Source organism: Cervus canadensis, chromosome 2, assembly GCF_019320065.1.
Source record: "Cervus canadensis isolate Bull #8, Minnesota chromosome 2, ASM1932006v1, whole genome shotgun sequence".
NCBI classification, from domain to species: Eukaryota; Metazoa; Chordata; class Mammalia; order Artiodactyla; family Cervidae; genus Cervus; species Cervus canadensis.
This window is the reverse complement of record NC_057387.1, coordinates 110249318-110273767: the sequence shown is the minus strand read 5'-3', so window position 1 is coordinate 110273767 and position 24450 is coordinate 110249318. Positions and strand designations below refer to the sequence as shown.

General features: G+C 49.8%; 1 protein-coding gene across 1 annotated transcript in view; it reads left to right on the top strand.

Annotated features, from left to right (window-relative positions):
• The window catches only part of IQCA1 (IQ motif containing with AAA domain 1), a 191040-nt gene that overhangs the window by 144391 nt on the left and 22199 nt on the right, over nucleotides 1-24450 (top strand). Inside the window, exons 15-16 of the mRNA XM_043462063.1 lie at nucleotides 8427-8626; nucleotides 22609-22695. Coding sequence (XP_043317998.1) covers nucleotides 8427-8626; nucleotides 22609-22695 — 287 coding nt within the window. The remainder of the gene's footprint in view (nucleotides 1-8426; nucleotides 8627-22608; nucleotides 22696-24450) is intronic.

Here is a 24450-nt window from a genome sequence, read left to right as displayed (position 1 = left end):
AAGCAGGGCAAGTTGTCTGTGCCTCGCCAATTCCCCATCCAGGCTGGAGTTGTTTGAGGGGCTTAACATGTGTAATTCCACTCTCTTCTCAACACCATGCAAATCCCAAAACTCACCAGAGTCATAGCAGCTAGGGCTGAAAGAGACTCAGAAGACAGGACGTTCAAGTTCGTCATGTCTGGCCCCCCAAGGCTCAGCTCCCAACGCTGCCCCCTGCTACCCTGGTTCCTTGCTGTGCCCCTCCACATCTGCCCAGCTCTGAGCACTAGCCCTGTGCCCGAAAGCCAACTCCCACCGCAAGCTCAGGTATGCCAGAGCTAGCGTATTTCCTTACCCTTTATATCACTGTCATTTAGATCACAGCTGCTAAGCGGCCGAGGTTATTCAAACTCGATCCTTACAGTGACAGACTTTATTTTCTTGGGCTCCAAAATCACCGCAGATGGTGACTGCAGCCATGAAATTAAAAGACGCTTACTCCTTGAAAGGAAAGTTATGACCAACCTAGACAGCATATTAAAAAGCAGAGACATTACTTTGCCAACAAAGGTCCATCTAGTCAAAGCTATGATTTTTCCAGTGGTCATGTATGGATGTGAGAGGTGGACTATGAAGAAAGTTGAGTGCTGAAGAATTGATGCTTTTGAATTGTGGTGTTAGAGAAGACTCTTGAGAGTCCCTTGGACTGTGAGGAGATCAAACCAAGTCCATCCTAAAGGAAATCAACCCTGAATAGTCATTGGAAGGACTGATGCTGCAGCTGAAACTCCAATACTTTGGCCACCGATGCAAAGAACTGACTCATTAGAAGAGACCCTGGTGCTAGGAAAGACTGAAGGTGGGAGGAGAAGGGGACGACAGAGGATGAGATGGTTGGATGGCATCACTGACTCAATGGACATGAGTTTGAGTAAACTCTGGGAAACAGTGGAGGACAGGGAGGCCTGGCATGTTGCAGTCCATGGGGTCGCAAAGAGTGACTTAGCACAGAGTAGAAAGGAAATGTTAGAAACTGATTCCACCTTGATTTCTTAATATTTTTTATTTCTTATCTTTTTGTTCAATATGTATTTGTTTGTTTGGCTGTACCTGTTCTTGTCCACCTTGATTTCTTAATATTTTTTATTCCTCATTTTTTTGTTCAATATTTATTTATCTATTTGGCTATACCAGGTCTTGATTTCAGTATGTGGGATCTTGTTTCCTGACCAGGGATCGAACCGAGGTCCCCCGCACTGAGAATGCAGTCTTAGCCCCTGGACCACCAAGGAAGTCCCTGTTTGTCATTATTTTTTGTGTGCTTGTATGTTCCTATTCTCTGCATTTATGTCCTCTTTCTGTGTTCATTCGCCAGGGCTGCTGTAACAGGTACCACAGTGGGGCGGAGGCGGCAGCTTAAACAACAGAAAATTACTCTCTCCCAGCTCTGGAGGCCAGAAGTCCAAGGCCAAGGCGTCAGCGGTGTTGGTTCATTTTGGAAGCTCTGAGCGCTTCCAGCTCCCCACCTCTGTCCTGCTTCCTAGACCCCTGCTCCCTGGAGGCTGAGCTGTCTTTGGGCTCACGTGGCCTATGCTGACCTCATCCTAGCATCTGGTGTCTTACCCCGTGGTTTGCTGTCAACTCAGTCACTGGCGTTTCTTGGCTTCTGCCATATCTCCAGTCTCTGCCTCCATCCTCATGACCTCCTCCCTGTATGTGTGTGTGTCTGTCTCCAAACTGCCCCTTTTTATAAAGGACACCCTCTTATTGGATTAGGACCCACCCTAAGAATCCACCAGGGATTGAACCCAGGTCACCTGCATTGGGAGGCAGATTCTTTATAGAGTTTCCAGGGAAGCCCCACTCAGACACATTTTAAATGTTTCTTAGAGCCAAGGCTAAAGGGAGATTTTAGGCTTTCTATATCATATGTGTGGGGCTTTCACAGTGGCCAAGTGATAAACAATGTGCCTGCCAACGCAGGAGACATGGGTTCGATCCCTTGGTTGAGAAGATATCCTGGAGAAGGAAATGGCAACCCACTCCAGTATGCTTGCCTGGAAAATCCCATGAGCAGAGGAACCTGATGGGCTATAGTCCAGGGGGTCGCAAAAGAGTAGGACACGACTTAGTGAGTAAACAGCAACCACCCTAAGAACCTCAGCTTAGTTCATTTCCTCTGCAACGACCCTAACTGCAAACAAGGTCACATTCTGAGATACTGGGAGTCGGGGCTTCCACATACGGATTTTAAGAGGATGCCGCGCCCGACCCATGACCTGTTCCTGTTTCTCTTCCTGCTGTTGTCCGAGGTTTCCTTACCGTTTTTCATGCTGTCTATCTCCAGTGCCTTTTCCTCCACTATTTCCGTCTTCTGTCCCTCATGGAAGACCTCGTGTCTGCAAGGAATGCTGAAGTCGCTAAGTACTGAATGAGTCCATGGGAAAAGTTGATTACAGCTTCCATGCTGGGAAATAGCAAAACCTAGTAACACGCTTTCGGAATGAGTCTCATCACTTGGCGAAGGGTCCTTCCCTCTCTTGGAACCAGCACCCACCAGTTCAACTTCATCTACCTAAATAAAATCTGCTGGGGGCCTACAAAACCGGGCACGCCTGGGTATTAGCTTTGATTTACTTAGGCAGGAACAGGGGGTCCTTGTCACGTCCCCTCTAATGTCATATTTACAGTGAGAAGTGCAGGGTTGAACAGCGGCTGCAGGATGCCTTCCTGCTCCAGGGCAGGTGAAATTAACCACTCTTCTGTGTATTCCCTGCTCATTTCAGAGCGTGGGGCTCGGAAGCCGTAAGGCGAGCTTTCCTTATCACTCGTCTCCTTCACCAAGACCACTGTCCTTGCCAAGGACTCTTTTCATGTGGAGGCTTTGAAAGGCTGTCATCCACAACAAAACAGCAATCATCACCTAGTTTTTAATTCTCATTTTCTTAGCACTTGAAAGTGCTTTAAAGCCCTCGATATTTTCAGGACTTCATAGGCACATGGATGTATTAATGTCCTTTTAGTGTTTTCATACAGACATAAAGGTATTTGTCATAAGTATATAACATTGGGAGCTCTGCAAGATCCCAGGTGTTATGAGAAGGAAAAAAAATCAAGAAATTGTGATTCATTTATGAAATCTTTTTCCTTCAGATTCAGGTACAGATCAAGAGAGAATCAAGTGAGCATGTAAAAGTCCATCCTCATGACAAATGAAGACAGCCAAACTAATTTTCCTGGTGACCTTATCTAAATTAGTTGGAAAATAACACTTCAGATTTATGACTAGTTACAATTAAGCTCTTTGAAGCCTTCTAATTAAACCTGTAAAGATTTATTTCTATATTATTCCTTTGGTAATCCTTTAAAAATGATAAAAATGTTAATGAATATCACCCTCAAAAGGAGATATTTCTGTTTATCCTAAATTAGACTCAGATCCTTCCTTTCAAATGATTGCATTTCGGGTTCAGATTTACACACGGCCAATACAAATTTCACATCCATTTTAAATAAGTTATTTTTAAAGTTTGTGAAAATGTTAGACATAATCTCTTGGAATAGAAATTAAACCAAACCTATTGTGTTTTAATTTACTTTATATGTCCTCCATATGTCCTTGCTCTTCACATATATAACATATGTCCTTCACATATGTCCTTGCTCTTCACATATGTAACATTCAAAGGTGATTTTTTAAAATACTAGGAGGCTGGTCATACTCAACAGAATTCCCAGTTATTGCAGTGAGTATAGAAATGTTTCTGTGGCTGGAAGTTTTTCTTCAAGCCTTTATCTTAAAAGTTCTTCATGATGACTCTTACATAATACAATTATATTTGCTCAGAAATATTAAATTTGTATTCTCTGTTCATTTTTGTTGTTGTTGTTCAGTTGCTAAGTCATGTCCAACTCTTTGTGACCCCACGGACTGTAGCATGCCAGACTCCTCTGTCCTCCACCATCTTCCAGAGTTTGCTCAAGTTCATGTCCGTTGAATCGGTGATGTCATCCAACCATCTCATCCTCTGCTGCCCCTTTCTCCTCCTGCCTTCGAATTTTCCCAGCATCAGGGTCTTTTCCAGTGAGTCGGTTCTTCACGTCAGGTGGCCAAAGTATTGGAGCTTCAGCATCAGTCCTTCCAATGAGTATTCAGGGTTGATTTCCTTTAGATTGGACTGGCTGGATCTCCTTGCAGTCCAAGGGATTCTCAAGAGTCTTCACTTGTTAATTCTGCAAACGACTAAACGATGCGGCTCAGACTGGCATAGTTTCCCGTTCATTCATCCTGTTTCTTTTCTCCCCAGGTGAGTACAGCTACCTGGGCACGAGCCTTCGCCAGGTGTCCATAGAACCCATGCCTTCCCTCCTGGATGTCCGACAGCTCATCACCCTGTACGGGATCCTGCCACTAGGTAAGGGCTCCACCTGCCCGGCTGTGCCTGTGCTGGAGGCAGGGGTGTCTGCTCCTGTCTTCCTGGTTGTGGTCAAGGTACACTGCAGTTTAACTCTTCCTACCAAGAGCTGTGACTAAGGGCCGTTCCACTGGATTGAGGCATCCTGGAGCAGCCAGGAAGGTACTGCCCAGAAGCACAGCGGTAGCGCCTTGGAGTGTCTGCTTCGCATCCCTTTCTTTTCACTGGCGTCTAGTCACTTCCCAGTGTTGTGTTAGCTTCTGTGCACAGCGAAGTGAATCAGCCACACACGTGCACATGTCCTCTCCCCTTCGGACTTCCTTCCCATCCAGGCCACCATGGTGCCTTGAGTAGAGTTCCCTATACCATATGCTATACAGCATGTTGTCATGAGTTGTCTATGTCACACATGTTCCCAATAGAGTCTATGTGAGTCCCAGTCCCTCCCCTCTCCCCCCTTAATATCCATACATGTGTTCTCCACGTCTGTGTCTCTATTTCGGCTTTGCAACTAAGGTCATCTATATCATTTTTCTAGATTCTGCATATATGAGTTAAAAGTGAAAGTGAAGTCGCTCAGTCGTGTCCAACTCTTTGTGACCCCATGGACTGTAGCCTACCAGGCTCCTCCGTCCACGGGATTCTCCAGGCAAGAGTACTGGAGTGGTTTACCATTCCCTTCTCCAGGGGATCTTCCCGACTCAGGGATCCAATCCGGCTCTTTTACATTGCAGATGGACACTTTACCATCTGAGCCACCAGGGAAGCTATATAGAGTTAATATACAATATTTGTTTTTCTCCTCCCGACTTACTTCACTCTGTATAACACTCTCCGCGTCCATCCACGTCTCTGCAAGTGACCCAGTTTCGTTCCTCTTCTGGCTGAGTAGTAGTCCACTGTGTGTATGTACCACATCTCCTCTACCCAGTCCTCTCCCGATGGACATTTAAGTCGCTCTCTTGTCCTGGCTGCTTAACCTTCTGGGCTGAAACCCCTGATGGCCAAACCCTGGAGAAATGATAGACAAAGCCAGCCCCTGCCATTCAAAGTAACCTCAGCCTGAGGTTAAGCTTGCCTTTTATGCATAGGCTCTGTCACCAGCTCCTTAATAGAGCCAGCCCTTCAGTGGAGCTGTATTTCATAGATGTAAAGAATCAAGACTCTGCCAGCTTCCACTGAGGTTCAGTCACGATTGTTCAAACAGACCAGAGTCTGCAGGAAAGTCTGGGCTTGCCGTAAGAAATACCTGCTGCCCTTCTTCACTTTTGTGTGTGTTCTCATGACTTCGGTCTGTGTGTGACCTGAGTCTCTGGGGCAGGGGCAGGAGCCCCGGCCAGGCTCTGCTCTGATGACCATTCTGAACTATAAGTCGCATTTTGTTTGTTTAATTTGCTTTAAAGTAAGATGGAAATAGTTCGGACACTTCTTATCTTATTCCACTTTGGGGTTTTTTTTTTTCTTTGTTTTTTTGCTGCATCACGTGGCATGTGGGATCTTAGTTCCCCAACCAGGGATGAAACCCTGGCCCCCTGCAGTGGAAACGATGAGGATGAACCCCTCGACCACCAGGGAAGTTCCTCCACTTTGACTTCAACAAGAACTTAAAGTTCAGGACTTGCCTGCTCATTCCAAGGAGAGTCTGCCTGCCAACTCAGGGGACGCAGGTTCCATCCCTGATCCGGGAAGATCAGAGCAGCTAAGCCCATGCACCACAGCTACTGAGCCTGAGCTCCAGAGCCTCGGAGCCACAACTCCTGAGCTCACATGCAGCAGTTACCGAAGCCTGCGGGCCCTAGAGCCCGTGCGGCACAGCAGGAGAAGCCACCGCTGCAAGAAGCCGTCACACCACAACAAGAGAGGAGTCCCAGCTCACCGCAACTTGAGAAAGCCGCTCGCGCAGCGGTGAAGACCCAGCACGGCCAAAAATAAATAAATGAACAACTTTAAAAAGAACCTAAACCTATTGGCAAGAAATAGCTCATTCTTCTTTCAACTTCATGTCAGAAGTAGTACGTGGAATTTCAGGGGTCAACATAGAGCAGTGCAAGCCGCAGTCATGTCCGACTCTTTGCAACCCCACGGACGATAAAGTCCATGGGATTCTCCAGGCCAGAATACTGGAGTGGGGAGCCTCTCCCTTCTCCAGGGGATCTTCCCGACCCATGGATCGAACCCAGGTCTCCCGCATTGCAGACGGACTCTTTACCAGCTGAGCCACCACGAAAGCCCAGGGGTTGACATAAATAAGATGCATATATAACATAAACAAATACATAATCCTTGGGGATCAGCATAATTTGGGGTCAATAATATCAATGTACAATGCTTTCAGGACCCATGTAAATAAACAGATGCGCCCTACACCCCCATCACAGTGTAATGGAAGGCAGTAGAGAGCCAAGAACACCAGGGGGTGACAAGATTTTCAGGGAACGCCTGACCAATGAGGCTGTGGTGGATTCGCATCATCGGCAGGTTTGGGGCGTCGGCTCCAGGCTGCCTTGAGGGTCCGGGAAGAAGTGTGCCCAGGACGCATCCTGCCAGGACCCTCCTCTTGTCACTGAGAAACCTGGAGTCCTCGTGGGGGTCTGCCCGCCCCAAGCCACAGACCCAGCAGGGCCTTTGTTCCCATGACCCGTTCATGGGTTTGCAACCTACCAGCAAGTCGGACAGAGAAGCTCGCTCCCGTGGCAGATTGCGAGGGCTCCGTCTAAATACCATACGTCTGTAATAGCATCCGGTCACAAACAGGAGTGTGTGTGTCGGCCTGACTGTTCAGGTCGCCACTGCCAGGGTGAGAGATCCTTTGTCTGGACGGCCTGTCTCTGCCGTCGTGGAAACGGCGTCTGCCCCATCGTAACACAGTATCATCGCCCTCGCCAACTGCAGATGAAGCATGCCCAGGTTATTTAGTTTTAGAGAGAAGGTGCTCAAAACTACTTTCCAGGCTTTTGTGGCACGTAGCAGGTAACCATAAGCCTTCTTTCTGATGACGCAGATCAATTCCCTGTGTCTTGTCGATCACACACAAAGAAAGAGAAGCACAGTTGTACTTAGAATATGGGTATATTTCCAGCTGACCCAGAAGAGCCCAGCGGTGGGCCCAGCGCAGACTAGTGTGACAGCCGATGTTCTGACCGCAGCGCTCCACAGGATTTCGTTCCATCCACTCCCTGACCAGTTGGTGCCAACATGTGCTCCGATCATGTTCAGAATGATGGGAGAGATCAAACCCGAGTCCCAGTCTGGACTCAGAGGAGATGGACGGTGTGGTGGAGCGCAAAAGCCAGAGACCTCTGAGTGACCCGATGAGTCTCATCATTCCATTGTCAAGCATCGTGTTCACTCCGCCCCCACTGACAGGCCAGACCCCAGGGCAGGAGAAACCACCGCAGATTTACTGCATAACACAGGGAACTCAGCTCAGTATTCTGTACTCACCTAAAGGAGAAGAGAACTGGAAAAAGAATCGATACACACGTATGTGTGTAACGAAGCCACTTCTCTGTACGCCTGAAGCCAACAGCGTTGTTAATCAACTGTACTCCAGTGTAAAATAAAAATTCAAAAAAAGGACCCAAGCTACCAACATCTGGACCTCAGCTTTTCCCCTTTCCCCCTGTATCTTCCCGTCCACTTCACATTCATCTACCCAAGCCTTCAAAGGGCGTAGTTGCTGACAAGCAGAGAATCCCCTGCCCCCTCCCCACAGAATGCTGGAGGTGAGTTATCGCAGGAATGTTCTTTAAAATTACAAGTTTAGGGAGCATGCTGGGGTGAGGGTGAGAGAGAAGTGATGTATTGGACACCCAAGGAGACCTGACCGCTCCACCTTGATGTACAAATCAAAGGTGTCACCGAGCCGGCTGAGACAGGAGGCGCGCCCCTGGTGAGAATGCTTTCAACACATCCATCACTGTTGTCGAGACTGGGGTCATGCCGTGGAGTCACGGCCTTGAGGGATCCTGACCTAAGAACCTCTCGTTTTTTTGGCAGACTCTTAGAGCCTCTGCTTCTGCCTTTCTTTAGGTTCTGCAGCTGTGCATGAGAAAGCCCCTTTGGTGAAGTCCCTGCTATTGGCCGGACCATCTGGGGTGGGGAAGAAGATGCTGGTCCATGCCATCTGTACCGAAACAGGAGCCAACCTCTTCAACCTGTCTGCCGCCAACATCACCGGGAAATACCCAGGCAAGAATGGCCTCCAGATGATGCTGCATGTGGTCTTCAAGGTATTTGTCACATTTCCCAGGCTCCGGTTCTCCTCCTCCTTTCATGTTAGATTTTCAAATGCTGCAAGGTGAGGTGGTTAGATGGCATCACCACCTCAATGGACATGAGTTTTGAGCAAACTCCCGGAGACGGTGGAGGACTGGGAAGCCTGGCAGGCTGCAGTTCATGGGGTCGCAAAGAGTCGGACGTGACTTAGCGACTGAATGACAACAATTTCCCTAAGTCACCTAGCACAGACCCTTTCCTTAACTGACATGCACGTCCCTCTTAAACATCCCCTTTGTGTCCTCTGGTAAATTACTTTATCATTGCATCTCGCTGAGCATCCAACAGCCAGACACAGCTTCTCTCCTGGTAAGCACCCTACTGTGCCATTCAGATCAGCCTCCTCTGTCACGGGAATGCTCACATCTTCCCTCCTGCAGTGCTCACGTCTCCTTAAAAATTAAATCTTTTTTCAGCCCACCTTCCTCTGATAATGGCACCAGATATTTGCATTTGGGGAGTATTCTTTCTCACATGGCTTGTGAACTGCAGTCAGCTCCTCATATCCAATATAAGGAGGAACCCACAGGAAACTAAGCTGACCAGAGTAGTGTAGATATTCAGTTACATAGCATCATAGACTCAATGGACATGAATCTCAGCAAACTCTAGGAGATAGTGAAGGACAGGGAAGCCTGGTGTGCCGCAGTCCATGGGTCAGACAGGACTAGTGCCTGAGCAACCGCAGACAGCAGCCCAGTGTCAGGTAGCAGGGTCCTAAAGATGCTACTCAACCCAGCACTGTGATCTTAGACAAACTCTTCACCTCCCCGGGGCTCTGTTTCATCATCACCAAGATAAAGGAGTCAAATCAAACGATACTGTCAGCCCTAAAAGCTATGATTCCATGATACCATTTAGATATAGATAGTGATGGATGGATAGACTTCTGCTCTTGTTGAGTTGCTAAATCATGTCCAACTCTTCTGCAAGCCCATGGACTATAGCCCGCCAGGCTCCTCTGCCCACAGGATTTCCCAGGCAAGAATACTGGAGTGGGTTGCCATTTCCCTCTCCTGGAATCCTCCTGACCCAGGGATAGAACTCACATCTCCTGCGTTGAACAGGCAAGTTCTTTACCACTGAGCCACCTGGGAAGCTAGGATATATAGATAGATATTAATAGATAGATAGAGGCAAAATATACATATACACACACACATAAGGACTGCCAAGTTTTAGAGTATTCTGACACTGAATGTTTGTGTATTTATTTAATATTTATTTTTATTTATGTATTTTATTTGGCTATTCGGGCCTTAGTTGCAGCACGTGGATCTGTAGCTGTGGCATTTGAACTCTTAGTTATGGCATGTGGGATCTAGTGCCCCCACCAGGGGTTGAATCCAGGCCCCCCTGCATTGGAAATGTAGCCTCTTAGCCACTGGACCACCAGGGAAGCCCCCACATATTTATATCTAATATTAAAACTGGACAGGATTTCATTTTCATTTGGTTGTGTGCTTCAAGGATGTCCTTAGGCTGTTCAGTTCACGTTTGCTTTCTAGAATGCCAGGTAAGCCAGCTTTGACTCTACCAAAACATACCCGTAATAAGTATTATCCAGTACGTGGAGCTAGATGTTAGCTCTGCTTCTGCTTTTAGGGGAGATGGTTAGATGTGAGCAGCTGCTCAGACGGGAGCAGTTCCTTTTCCGTTTTCTCCTAGCAGACAAAAAGGAGGAAGTGATGGCCGCGGGATTGCTCCTCCCAGCCACGTGGACCCCACACCGCAGAGTCAGCGCATCTTGGGGTTTGTTTCCGTTTGACTGCTTTTTTTCTTGACTATGTGTCACATGTTTCTTTTTCTTCATAGTGTATCACTCTGTCCTATCATAGTCATGCTCAGCCATGTCTGACTCTTCACAACCCCATGGACTGTAGCCCGCCGGGCTCTTCTGTCCATAGGATTTTTCAGGCAAGAATACTGGAATGCATTGCCATTTCCTCCAGGGAATCCTCCCAACCCAGGGACCGAACCCACATCTCCTGTGTCTCTTGCACTGCAGGTGAATTCTTTACCCATTGGGGAGGCCTGTTTCTTCGTATGATTAATAAGTTTTTACTGGAGATTAGACATTGTGGATAATATGTTGTTGACACTCTGAAGCATGCTAGGCTTAGTTCTAACAGGCAGTTAAATTACTGGCTGATCAGCTTGAACTTGCAGAAGTTTTGTTTTCCATTTCATTAGTGAGGGTATATTTTGATTTTGCCCTTAGTCCTGGAAGCTTGTCTTTACTTTGAGGTTTCAGTGGAAATCTTGAGCTGTTTACGAAGTTCCTTTAACTTGGCAGAAGCTAAGGTATGTGCTCAGTTGTTTTACTTTTCCAGCTGTTGCTTTCCACTGAGCTTCTTGGAATCTTCCCCCATGGATGCATACTTGCAAGGTTAACCAAGAACTTGGAGGTGAGCTGGAATTTGAAGCCCAACAGCCTGACTCGTGGCCTCTGTGTACTTAGCCACCAAGCTCAAAGCACTGAGTTCTTCAGAGGAAAGGTAAAACTCATTCTCTTGCCCAGAAGAACGCCTCAGGGAACTCATTCTAAATGCCAGATTTTGTTGACATTGTCGAGTAACCAACAGAAGCACATGCGTGTAAAACCATTGGCATTTCATGAGCATCTGGGCATCACAGACCTTACACCTCTCTGTGTTAACTCAATCACTCCTCACAGTAGCCTTAGGAGGTGGGCAGTATCGTTATACCCATTTTGCTGATTTAAGAAGCTGAGGTACACAGCATCTAAGTAATTTTCCAGGACTGCAGTGCCGTGAGATGAGCCTGATCAGTCTGGGTGCAGAGGCTCCAGGCCTAACACCCGCATTATTCAGCCTCTGAATTAAGCCTCTCTTCTCCACCCACCAAAGGGCTTTGTCGTTCAGACTCTAGGACAAAGCCAAGGGCATGGTTGTTTTATTTGCTCATGCCCCTGAGAAGTTTGTCTTGATATCAGACAAGCTGTCTTGGCATTAATTTGAATCATTGCAAACGAGCATCCTGTGGAGAACAAAATGCTGGATGTCAGATTATCAAGATGTGGATACAGCCTGTGTATCCACCCTGGCCACTCCGCGTCAGAGGGCCTGACATACACCTCATTACGCTTCACCTTTACTGTGTATGTAAGTGATTAATGGAAGGCCCAGAGGTCTCAGGAGTGGGAGTCATTCAATTAAAAATCGCACTGAGCCACAGTCCCCTGGCAGGACTGCAGAGCAGCTATCTGCATTGCAAAGGGGTACTTGCTTTTAATTAATCAGAGAAACGCAGAAAGCCCCACACGTGGGCCTGAGGGCAGCAAAATTAGGATCTGAGGCATTTGCTCGAGTAGGTGAAATAACAGAAGGGCCTGGTTACTCATCACGTCTTCTCGTAAAGAATTCCTGTGGCTGAGTTCCTCTCTGCAGCGCTAAGAATGCAACTCTTAGAAAACATCACTTCTGCCTGGAGGCCTTTCCCTCTCGCACAAAACCCTGTGCACGTGGGAACACGCTGGTGAAACAAGTCTGTGATTTGTTTTCCAAGGACAAATTCAGATTTTCAAAAAAAAAATTTGAAAATAATTTAACAAAACATTCTATTTTGTTCTCATTATTATGGGAGGGCTTCTTTATTCCACACACAATAACTCCAGTGCGTTCCTTCACACACGTGTGTACAGCACAGGTAAACAATTGTCACTTAAAATTCTGTCTTCCAGTAAAGCTAGATGGGGGAACGAATACACATCTATTTGGTGGTGGTGGTGGTTTAATCGCTAAGTCGTGTCCGACTCTTGTGACCCCATGGACTGTAGCCTGCTAGGCTCCTCCTCCTGCTAGGCCTCCTCTGCCCATGGGATTCTCCAGGCAAGAATACTGGAGTGGGTTGCCATTTCCTTCTCCAATACATCTGCTTAGTTAGGACATATTAGAAATGCATCTAACAGTTAAGAACTGTGGGATAAATGATTTTTGTATTTATTATTTTTGGCTGCAGGGGGTCTTCATTGCTGAGAGTGGGCTTTCTCTAGTTGCGGCAAGCGGAGGCTGCTCTCTAGGTGCGGTACCCTGGCTTCTCATCAAAGCGGCTTCTCTTGTTGTAAAGCATCGACTCTAGAGCGCGGGCTTCAGTAGTTGCAGCCTAACGGGATAAGTGATTCATATTTAATAGATTTTTTTGGACAAAAGCTACCCAGGCAGGGTGCCAGCCTCCTCTGGTGTTTTGTGATGGTTGATCAGAGGATGAAGGTGCGAGGAGGACTCGAGTTGTCTGGCCAGGAGTCCAGCACATGCCGAGGAGTTTTCTATTCACTTTCCCTTTTGATTGCCCCAACTCCTGGTGAGGCAAGTATTAACGTGCCCATTTTACAGACCAGAAAACTGAGGCTTAGAGTGCTTAATTTGACCAAACGTACGAGAGAACTAAGGCTTCTCTTAGTTGGAGCTAAGCTGGTGCTAGTGGTCAAGAATCTGCCTGCCAATGCAGGAGACATAGGAGATGCAGGTTCCATCCCTGGGTCAGGAAGATCCCCTGGAGAAGGGCAAGGCAACCCACTCCAGTATTCTTTCCTGGAGAATCCTCATGGACAGAGAAGCCTGGTGGGCTACCACCCATGGGGTCGCCAGGAGTTGGACACTACTGAAGCAACTTATGCACGCACAAGAGAACTAAGGGGCTGGCATCTGGATTTAAGCCTAGGTCTGATTCAAAAGCCGTCGCCTGATCCCCAGCTGGCCTTTGGGGGAGTGAAGGCTGGGTAGTCCTGTTGTAGCCATGCATTCTGGGAAACAAACTCACTCAGAAGGACAATGCAGATAGTGGAGTGCAGTTTATTACACCGGCGGGCCCAAGGCAGGGTCTCCTCTTAGCCAAGGACCCCGACCAGTTTCTCTGAAAACCTTAGATACCCTAAGTGTATGTGCTCAAACCCACCTCCCCAAATTCTCTGAATTTAGTCTGAACAAAGGAAAAGAAAGATACAATCAAAGTTAACCCATGATTCATATGCCTCAAGCCTAGGTAGTTAACAGTGGACAGTTATCAATAGGCTTGTGGTCATATACAGTAAGCATAATAGAATTTGTGATTCTATTCGGTCACACAGACAATTAGGGTATTCTTTCAGGTGACGGAGAGTCTAAGTAAGAGTCCTGGGGCTCATCCAGGGGGCATGGTTTTCCAGCTGGTATGTCGTTTCCATAGATACTGGGCATAGAGCTCCAAGTCCACGGTCCGGCCCAAGCTGGAGTCCTGCTTTCAAGGTGGAGCCTGTTCTGTCTGTTTCCTCCTTCATCCCCTGGCCCTGTGAGCTCTGTGCCCTCGAACCACCACAAAGGCCATTCTGGGGCTGGAGTATCAGCCGGGACATTTTCAGCGTGAGAAGGTGAAGAACCTAGAGACCGTAGCGTCCTGTTGGCAGGTCCCGCTGTCCCCATGCCTTCTGGATTCCCCCTTCCCTGACCCTCCAGACTGCCCGGGAGAAAAGCCAAGGAGAGGCCAGGGCACCCGGAGGGCAGGCAGAGCAGAGCATCCTCTCTCCTGAGGTCTGGGAGAGACGGTGCCCCCTCCCTGGGACCCTTGCTTCCTCCCCTTTCTCCTCTGTTAGAGACCTCACCCCCCGAGGGCTGGCCTCAGAGGGAGGCTTCAGAGAGCAGGGCTAAGGGGCCGCCCAGCCAGGGTTGAGGCCACCTGGCCTGCGAATCTGGACCCAAGAGAGCTGAGATGTTGCTTGTGCCTGAGCACCACCCACCGGGGCTCCTTGCTGGGCTCCCAGCCAACCGCCCGTGGCAGCCGGCCAAGAGATCTCACCCAGATGTGCTGGTGTAAACTCAGCTGGCCCAGGAGGCAGGAGAAGGGGAGCCCCACCAGTTACGTCTCTGTAGCTCACAGAAACCTCTACTCCTGGTTAATAACCCAGAGATATCATGGATATTCGTGGATGACTTTAAAAATAAAACAGATGTATAATAAACAGAACAAGTACGTCAGCCCTGCCTTTACAAGGTGAAATTCAGGAAGGACAGAGCAAAGACCTACACCTGACCCCCCACCCCAAAACAGAGCTTCAGTGAGGGAGGAGAGGAGAGGACAAGAGAGAAACAGGAGATAGCTGCTCTGGTGGAGCATCAGGTGTGGAAATAGAGGCACCGGGGTGGGAGGAGGGGGCCCAGTGCCCATGAGCCCTGAGTGGCTGCTGTCAGGAAGCAGGGCCCTCCTGTGGGGCCACAGAGAGGGTTTCAGGTTGAGCAAAGGCATCAAAGAGATCCAAACAGTCCATCCTAAAGGAGATCAGTCCTGAATATTCATTGGAAGGACTGATGCCGAAGCTGAAACTCCAATACTTTGGCCACCTGATGCGAAAAACTGACTCATTCAAAAAGACCCTGATGCTGGGAATGATTGAAGGCAGGAGGAGAAGGGGATGAAAGAGGATGAGATGGTTGGATGGCATCACCAACTCAATGGACATGAGTTTGAGCAAGCTCCGGGAGTTGGTGATGGACGGGGAAGCCTGGCGTGCTGTGGCCCATGAGGTCTCAGACATGACTGGGCAACTGAACTGAACTGAAAGGCATCAAAACCTCTCTCTCTTTTTTTTTTTTTAAGCCACAGACTTTCTATTTTAAAGCAGTTTCAGTTCACAGTGGCAGTGAGAGCGTTCCACACCCCCAAGGAGGATGGGTGGCTCAGAGGGGAGGGCAGGTCCCAACCGCGGATGCCCCAAGGTGCCGCCTGCCGTGAGGATGTCTGCGGGCGCCACGAGGCGCACAGGATCGGCCGAGGGCTGCAAAGCATGGTCCACATCTGCTCTTGCTCGGTGGTGGGCAGTGGGGGTGAGCAGGGATGATGTCACAGGCACTAAGGGATTTTTAGCCAGTTTGAAAACCCTTCAAGCAGGGGGTGCCCTAAATGCAGCTAAACGGTGCCTGGGGAAGGTGAGCGAGGCCTCGTGCCCAGGTGTTAACTCCTGCACTTCTCAAAGTTGGCACAAGGTGGGGCAGATGGGCATGAACCCGTTATTTCTGGTGTGGCTGGGAGTGAACCAGGAGGAAGGGGTTCCAGGAGACAGTCTGGATGGTCTTGTAAGCCTGGCGCCCTCCAGGCAGCAGCCTCCTCTGATTCCAGCAGTGGTATCAGTGGGCTCCTGCCAGCAGCACTGACCCGCTTCCCCATGCCACCTGTCACAGCCCATCCGCTGCGCCTCCATCCCCAGCTCCCTCCTGGTCCTCTCTTCCACCTTTGTTCACCTTCCTGCCCGTCAAGGGTCAGCCCCGCCCAGCTCTGGACTGTTTAATCCACCTCTGCTCATCCTGTGACTGATATTCACGGTTTATCCCAGCTCACACCCAGTAAGGACTTGGAGTATTGGGTTGGCGAAAAGCTTCATTGAGGTTTTTCATCCGGCGTAACAAGAAAACCGGAGCAAACTCTTTGGCCAACCCAGTAACCTGTACAGTTACATGAAAGATAATACAGGGAAATAGAAATTTTACAAATTATCATCTTTAAATAATGGAAGTAGAGAACAAGCCATCTTCACATATTAAATATGGAAACAGAATCCGGGTGACTATAGTTCGGGAAAGTGAGCGCCCCCCATTGCCCCCTGCCCCGGGTCTTCCCCAGGATGGCAGCTCCTCCCTGGCCACTGCCGGCTGGCCACAGCCCCCATTCAGACACAGGAGGCCACTCCCTCTGCAGGCAGGGACCGTGTTTCCCAGCCCTCCCTGCTTCCCACTGCAGATGCTCAGCAAATCTGTGTGGCTTGGATGGATGGATGGAAGGGTGGGCAGATGGTTGGCTAGGTGGCTGGACTGTCCTTTTCAGTTTGGTAAAGATACAACCCCTAAACCTGGGTTTTCCTGGGGTTCTCTGTAGCAAGCAGAATAGCACCCTTTCAGAAAGAACTTCCACAGCTTCCAAGAGTCATTTGGGCAGATCTAATTAGTAACTCAAGCATGCCAAACACAAACTGGTTTTCATCGTTAAGCCATTATATCCCAACCGAAGAGAATCGCATCCTGATGGCGGATGTTTGACAGCATTTCTTTGGAGAAAGCAAAAGATCAAATCCATAAAATTCACGGGGATGGGGAAGTGACTGTTGGCTAGACCTTTCCAGAATTTGAGAAAGCGCGTGTTGGGTGAAATGTATTAGTCTGGAATTGATAATTCGGTAGGACTGCAGAGCCCTCTACTGGCGATGGAAATAAACTATCCCCGGTAACTTCGGAAAAGTTCCGTTGTGAATTAATTACATTTAATTGCCCATGACCTCCAACTATCTGTGGGTAATTTACATGACGCCTTTCCATTACTAAATGAAAATTAAAAGAGCAAAGGATACCATTTTTCATTAACAAATTGGCAAAGGGTTTTTTTTTTATTGTTAATGCTTTGTCGAGAAAAGCGTGAAAAAAATTTGTGGCTGGAGAAGAGTGAAGAGAGGGCCTCCAGGAGGGCAGGTGGGCCACACGGGCGCAAGTGTGACAAGCCGGCAGGCAGGTCCTTCGACCTCGGGGCTTCGTGGACCCAAAAGGCCCATCTTAAGCCCTGTTTGGTTTAGCGAGAAGGCAGAGAACCATCCAGATGTTCAGAACACAGGGACTAAATCCATAAGTGATGGAGCTTCTTATTAAAAGGCTGTTGGCGAAATAAACTGCACACAGAGTGAACAGGAATATAAAGCAGTGTGGGAAGAGTCATCTCGTGCTTGCAAGTATTGATGGAGAGAAAGGTCTATAAAGACAGGAGACGACTGATGAGTGGTTCTCAGCAAAGGGGGCAGAGGGGGCATGTCTGAATGTATATTCTGAAATTTTTACCAATACTCCTTTGGCGTGGCAAGACAGGACTGAATTTGCAGGGCGCATGTGTCCAAGGGGATGCCACAGTAGATGCCCTGACTGGCAGGCACCCTGCCTGCTCCCACCGTGATCCTCCCCACTGCCGGTGGCTATACAGCAGAAAGGGTGTCTCCCCCCAAGGTCATCCTCTCCTGGACTTTACCTCCCCACCCAATGCCGTCTGCAAGCTCTGCCCTGCCCACCTTTCCTGTCTTTGTCCCGTGCGCTCCTCGGCTGCCTGTCACGTGGCTCCTGTCCCCTCCACACCACCCGTGACCTCCTGGTTGCCAGACACTCAGGCCAGCACTGCCCACCATCACCGGCTTCCCGCTGCCCCTCCCTGGGCTCTGAGACTGCCCCTTCTTCCGTGCCCCTTTGACCTCCCCAGGCTCCCCTTCTTTCTCCCCTCCATCAGCGTCTCCACCCTGTGGACCCCACTCTGTGGCCAGGCTGGCCTCCTCCCCTCTCCCCGCATCCCCCACCCATTCCCATGACCCCACTGCAGCCTCAGAGCCCTTTGCAGCCCCACCTCCCTTCTGCCCACCCCCCCCCCCAGACCAACCATTCCTCCTGCCTGGAGGTCCAGCTGCCCTCCGGCTCCCGTGGCCTAAACAGACCTCATCTTTCATCCCTCATCTGGTCCCCTGTTTGGATTCCTGGGCCCTCGTCCTCATGGCCTCCAGGCCTCCCAGCACTGGAAACGCCCTATTTCCTCATCTCTCATCCAACCATCGCCAGGTCTCACTGCTGTTGTCCAGTTGCCCAGTCATGTCCAGCTGTTTTCAACCCCGTGGACTGCAGCACGCCAGGCTTCCCTGTCCTTCACTCTTTCCTGGAGTTTGCAAAAACTCATGTCCATCGAGTCGATGATACCATCCAATCATCTCATCCTCTGTCGTCCCCTTCTCCTGCCTTCAACCTTTCCCAGCATCAAGGTCTTTTCCAGTGAGTCAGTTCTTTGCATCATGTGGCCAGAGTATTGGAGCTTCAGCTTCAACATCAGTCCTTCCAATGAATATTCAGGATTGATTTCCTTTAGGATTGACTGGCTGGATCTCCTTGCTGTCCATCTGGCAGATCCTAAATGTCCCTCACACCCATTTCCTGCCCTCCTGTCTCTCCTTTGCTCCTCACCTCTTCTTCCTCCAAAAGCCTCCTAAACTTCTCCCTGCTTCCAGCCTCAACTCACTTCCCAGCACAACCTCTGGGGACACCCCCACCCCCTTTCCGGGAAACAGCCAGCTGGTCATGCTCCTCACCCCACCAGAGGGATTTGTTGGTAACACACCAGGATTGAAGGTCATGATTCAAGGCCCTTATAGACTCCAAACAGCTTCCAGGATAAAAGCAAACTCCGTGGCAAGGCCAAGGCCTTTCTGACACCTTCCAGAATGACCTGAGCAGCCCACGTGGGCACAGCCCTGGCCTGCACCCTGGCTCCTGCCCCTAGTGTGGCAGACGCATGCCCTCCTCCAGGCTATGGACCTTCTAGAGACCCTTGCAGGCTCTGTCTGCTTTAGCCCTCGTCGGCACCCTCCACGTCTGCTTGTCGCCCTCATCCCCTTCTCCCTGCTTCTGTCAGAGGTGGTCCTTGCTGACACCCATTTTCCTGGGCCCGCCCTCCCAGCCCCACTTCACCATCCCCTCCCACCAGTGGACTCCTTAAAGTCAGGGGCCCCAGCACCCAGCAGAGTGGCCGGCACATCAGAGTTCCTCTGCCGATGTTTTATGAGCGGAAAATGAGAGAATGGATTTCATTCTACAGTGCGGTTGTTTAGTCACCCAGTCGTGTCTGACTTTTTGTGACCCCATGGATTGTAGCCCGCCGGGCTCCTCTGTCCATGGGGATTCTCCAGGCAAGAATATTGGAGTGGGTTGTTATTTCCTTCTCTAGGGCGTCTTCCTGACCCAGGGGTCCAACCCGCATCTCCTGCATTGGCAGGCGGGTTCTTTACTACTGAGCCACCAGGAAGCCCTTCATTCTACATGTGTGCTTAGTCACTCAGGCGTGTCTGACTCATTGCAACTCCATGGACCGCAGCCCACCAAGCTCCTCTGTCCATGGGGATTCCCAGGCAAGAATACTGGACTGGGTTGCCATGCCCTCCTCCAGGGGATCTTGCCAACCCAGGGATCCAACCCAGGTCTCTGGCGTTGCAGGTAGATTCTTTACCATCTGAGCCACCAGGGAAGCCCTCATTCTACATACTGGACCCAAAATGATAAAAACCACTTTCCTCCCGACAGCCATTCAACTATTTGAAAATGGTTCACTTGCTCCCTGGAGTCTTCTTTTCCCCAAGGAAAAGAGCCTCGGGTCTTTCCATCCTTCCTGGGCCTGGCAGGGCCCAGGCTTCTGTGCCTGCCTTCTCTGCCCAGGACTGAACACGGTCCCCAGGCATCCCCTGCACAGGCTCGCCACCAAGGAAGGTCAGAGAAAGAGATTCACGCTCTGGAGGACAAGACAGTGATGGTTTTTAAAGCCTTTCTTCCTACTAGAATGAAAGGTGATAGGAAGGGACACGGGCCAGGGGTAAGGAAATGCTGTGGAATAGGCGTCTTGTCTCCATGGCAACGTGGCAGCTTGCTGCCTGGGTGATGGCATGGGCCTGCGGGTGTCAGACCGACCCAGGGATGCCTCCGGGTTCCACACATCCCGGTGCACACGTTACTGACTTCTCTCTCCACCTCAGCGACCTCATGTATTAAAGGGGGGTGGGGGTGAGGCGCACCTTGCTTCACACCTGCCACATTGTGAAGGGGCAGCAGTGGTGTGTCCCAGATCTCAGGCGACTTGCAAATGACCATTCCTCGTACCGTTGTAGTATCATCCAAGAACTTGCCTGGGAAATGTCTTCTGTTCATTTGATAATCCCTGAGCCCTTCCAAACCACGTGGTCACCCAAGCCCCCCACACAGCCCTGGGAGCCCCAGAGCAGGTGACCGTCCTGAGGAAGGAAATCCTTCACAAGGGCATGTTAGAAACACAGGAAGTGTGGAATTCCCCCACTGCTCAGAAAGAGGGAGCAGTTCCTTAGCGTTCACATTCAGTGGAACATTGTGGCCACGTTTTCAAAACAACTTTAGATGAGAGGCTGGAAATAAGACTGCTGCTTTCACAATTACCCCAAGCTAAAAAGATGCCTGTGCTTCCAGTCCATCTATGCAGCTTACCTTGTTAAAAGCAGAGAGAGAAAAGGAAAACGGGGACACTTGGTACTCACATATGCAATTCCCGTTAAGAACAGCCGGACTGAGAAAACGCAGGCACACAAACCAAAGCTGGGGAAAAGCCGTTGTTTGCCAACTGGACACAGGAGAGGCCAGTCTGCAGCCTCCATGAGCACCCGAGTTAGCCTGAGACAGGAGACAACTGTTTATGGGAAAATTGTTTTGCCATTGGTTTCCGTTCTTGAGCTAAGATTTTTTTAGGAGGGATTGCAAAGAATAAAAATTGTGCCTTTGTTATTACACAGTATCCTTTTTCTCAGAAGCTGAAAACCTTTTATGTCCAGTATTTCGTTTTCTTATTTTCTTTGGGGGCTGGAAGTAGAGAAGCTTTTGACTTCAACTCCAAATAGCTTTGAGCAGAACAGCAGTTCCTTGGGGCCTGCCCCCGGGGCACTTGAGTGGGTGCAGTGGGCAGGCCAGCTGGAAAGAAATCGCAGGTTCACATCAGGAGCTGAGGGAATGGATGAACTGATGTGGTTGAAAGAGATTAGGACGGGGGTGGACAGACTTGGGGATGGTTCAGTGTGGCCGGTAAAGCCAGGGAGGATGCCTGAGGGTCTGGCTCGAGGAAGTGAGGGGAACTGAGGATGTGGTAGCCAGCACCCTGGCCTGGCATCCTGCTTCTGCCACCATGCCACCGTGGACGGGTCATGTAGCATTTTTGAGCCTCAGTTTCCCCATCTGGAAACAGGGATGGTAATGATGTTACCTGCCCCATAGTGCTGTAATGAATGTGAGTGGGTTATCACAGGTCCCATCCTCTGAGTAGAGGAAGCACTGTTCGGTGCTGGCCGTGACCTTGCATGTGACAGAGGCCGCGTGCGACGCGTGTGGCCCGAGCCTGGCTCACTGGCTATTTTGTACGCTTCCCATCAAGCTGCCTTGGGTACTGAGATTGAAACTTGGGGTTCCGGATTCCTAAGCTCTGTGGCTCGGGGTCTAAAACATAATGCCGACCAGAGGGTGGTTGGCTGGCACCATTTCCTCTCTGAACATCCTGGCGTGTGTGGGACTGGACACAGCCAGCCCAGGACCAGACCGGCCCCGGGATCAAGCTGAATCCACTTTTGTCTTTGAACCTGCATAATCTGCTTCCCTTGCTAGGTAGTGCCGGGGGGAAAACAGACCCAGCCAGTGTTCCAGTGACTTTTCCATCATTTATTAAATATCTGTCTTGGTTTAAAAATCACACCTGCTGCCTTAATGATGTTTAAAGATATATAAAAATAGGAGTACATAACACTGCATTCGCTGTGACTGGAGACGGCTTTTATCTGGCACAATTTTGCACAAAGCACAAATTGTTGCAAAAATACCCGAACTCTGCTATCATAGGGGAGCTTTGAAGAGATTGTTAGGTGTGTGGCAATTATTCACGGGCCCACGGTAAGTCCTAGCGCTGTCACGAAGCCCCGCTCACCCCGGGAGAGGCCCAGAGCCACCTTCCAGATGAAACCACGGCCACAAAGGCAGCAGGCCCACGGAGAAGAACAAACGGCATCACGGGGGCCCTGGTGCTGAAACGGGCTTTTCTCAAAATAAGCAAACTTGAATCAGCGTGGGAGTGGGGCGTAGGCTGTAATTAAACCTCGTGGCCCAGTTCCCTTCGTTTGCAGCAGAAAACTACTGGCTCATTTCAAGCCAAAGCGGGTGGACGGTCGGTGTCCTTGGAGCAGGACGTAGGGACCCCCAGGGCACCCTGATCACCGGCGCCCACATCCTGCGGCGAAGGAAGATGCAGCGCGCATGCGCAGTGCAGCCTTGTGAGGCGCTGCTGTCCCGGGGGGCCGTCCCCGTCCGTCCTGCTGTTCCCAGGGGGGTCAAGAGTGCACCCCAGAGGAAACACGTTTACAACCAACCGTTTCTCCTCATAGGTGGCCCGCAAGCTCCAGCCCTCCGTGGTGTGGATCGGAGACACCGAGAAAACCTTCTACAAAAAAGTGCCCCACGCGGAAAGGAAGGTGAGGGCTTCCCGGTGAATTCTCAGTGGGGCCTTTTCCCTTCTCCCAAGGGGGCCCCGTCCCAGGGACCACCTCGATCTCTCAAAAAGGTCTTGCTTCTTCAAGGAAGGAAGGAAACGAGGGGCCAGCGTCCCTCTGCCCCTGAGCGCTTGTCTGTATCTGAAAGGATCCAGTGTCTGATTTTTACGAGGCATAATTTAGAAGAAAAAATGAAAGAAAGGATGGAGAAGGGGGGAGGGGAGCCTTAAACCCAAACACAGGATTCACAGTAAGGAACAATCGAGAGAACTCTGCTCGGCCACGGCAAACGGCACACACAGGAGTTATTATTAGGATTTCCTATTGTTCATCATAATAAATAGCCAAAGGCCTGAAATTTATGAACAAAGACGGTGCATAGACCCGCCAAGCGCCCCCACGTTCAGGGTGCCCCCCGGGAGCCCTCTGTCAATTGCTTCCTTCCGCCTTTTCTCTCCTTTCAATGGCTCCCCTCCCCCGCACTTCCCCCCACGCCCCCCCCCCCACAAATCACCAGCAAATTTCCCACAAGTTAAAAAAAAAAATTTGAAGATACACATGATTGTTATTCCACATCAATTTGCACCAAAGCAAATAGTGGTTAACTGTGAATTTCTGATTAAATTCATAAGGATTTTAATCACTTTTGATCCTTATGTATTATACATCATTTTTAGCAGGTAGAGATGATTTGGATAAAGAATGAAAGCTCAATCTTTTCTTCCCCAAATGAGCCTTGATTGCCCTGTCATTTTGGAAACTCTTAAGAGGACTCATTTATTATTTAATCTGGGAAGCTGGTAGGTAGCTCCCTCTGCTGGCGATGTTGCTACATTTAAAAAAAAGTCCACACGCAGTAAAGCAACTAGACTCCAATAAAAATTAGTTTTTTAAAAAATAATAAAATTGTAAAAGTTCACGTAGATGTGAACTTGAAAGTTGCTACGGTAGATCTCAAGAGAGATGAAAGGCAGTGTTTAGTCCAAGGTGTCACACACTTCATGTCATCGGAATTTCGGTCTCTTTAGTGGGCAAAGGACCTCCCTCTGGGCATCAGCCTGGAGAATATGGGAATTCAGGAGAAGTGTGTCCTGGGCCTTCACCTTAGTTGGCTGTATGTCCCTGAGCAAGTAAGTTAACCTCTCTGAGCCTCCACCCCCTTAGCTGGCTAAAGAGTTGCAGAGAGACCAGCCTCTGAGTTCACGAAGCCCCCCTCAAGTCCTCTTGAGGACCAGGACCCCCTCAAGCTGTCCGGTTGTCACCAGCAATTAGCTCTGCTCCCCTGTACCCCTGTGTTGAGGGACAATAAGAGGGATGAACAAGCCCATTTGAGAGCCACAGGGGGACGGGCTGGCCGGCTTTGAGGGAGTGCTGACCTCAGGGAGTAAATGTGGGTTCAGCAGATGCCCCCCACCCCGGTAAGGGGGGTCACCGTGAAGGGGCCCCAGAACCCTCCCCTGGGCCCTTTTCTTGCTCACCCCGGGCACAGGCTGTGGCCCACACAAGTGTGGTCCCTGACTAGTCTCGTTCCTGTAGAAGATGAAGGCCTTTGGTGGCAGTCTTTGTCATCGACAAATCGCACGTTTATTCTGTCCGCCTCTGCGTTAGAAAAGTCTGTTGTCTGTCAGGGGAATTCACTGCACTGGAGACTTAGTCACAGTCTGGGGAAATCCCAGGACGCCTGATGAATACAAGCAGAAGGGACCCCGGGTCTCCAAAAGTCTGCAAGACCGGCTG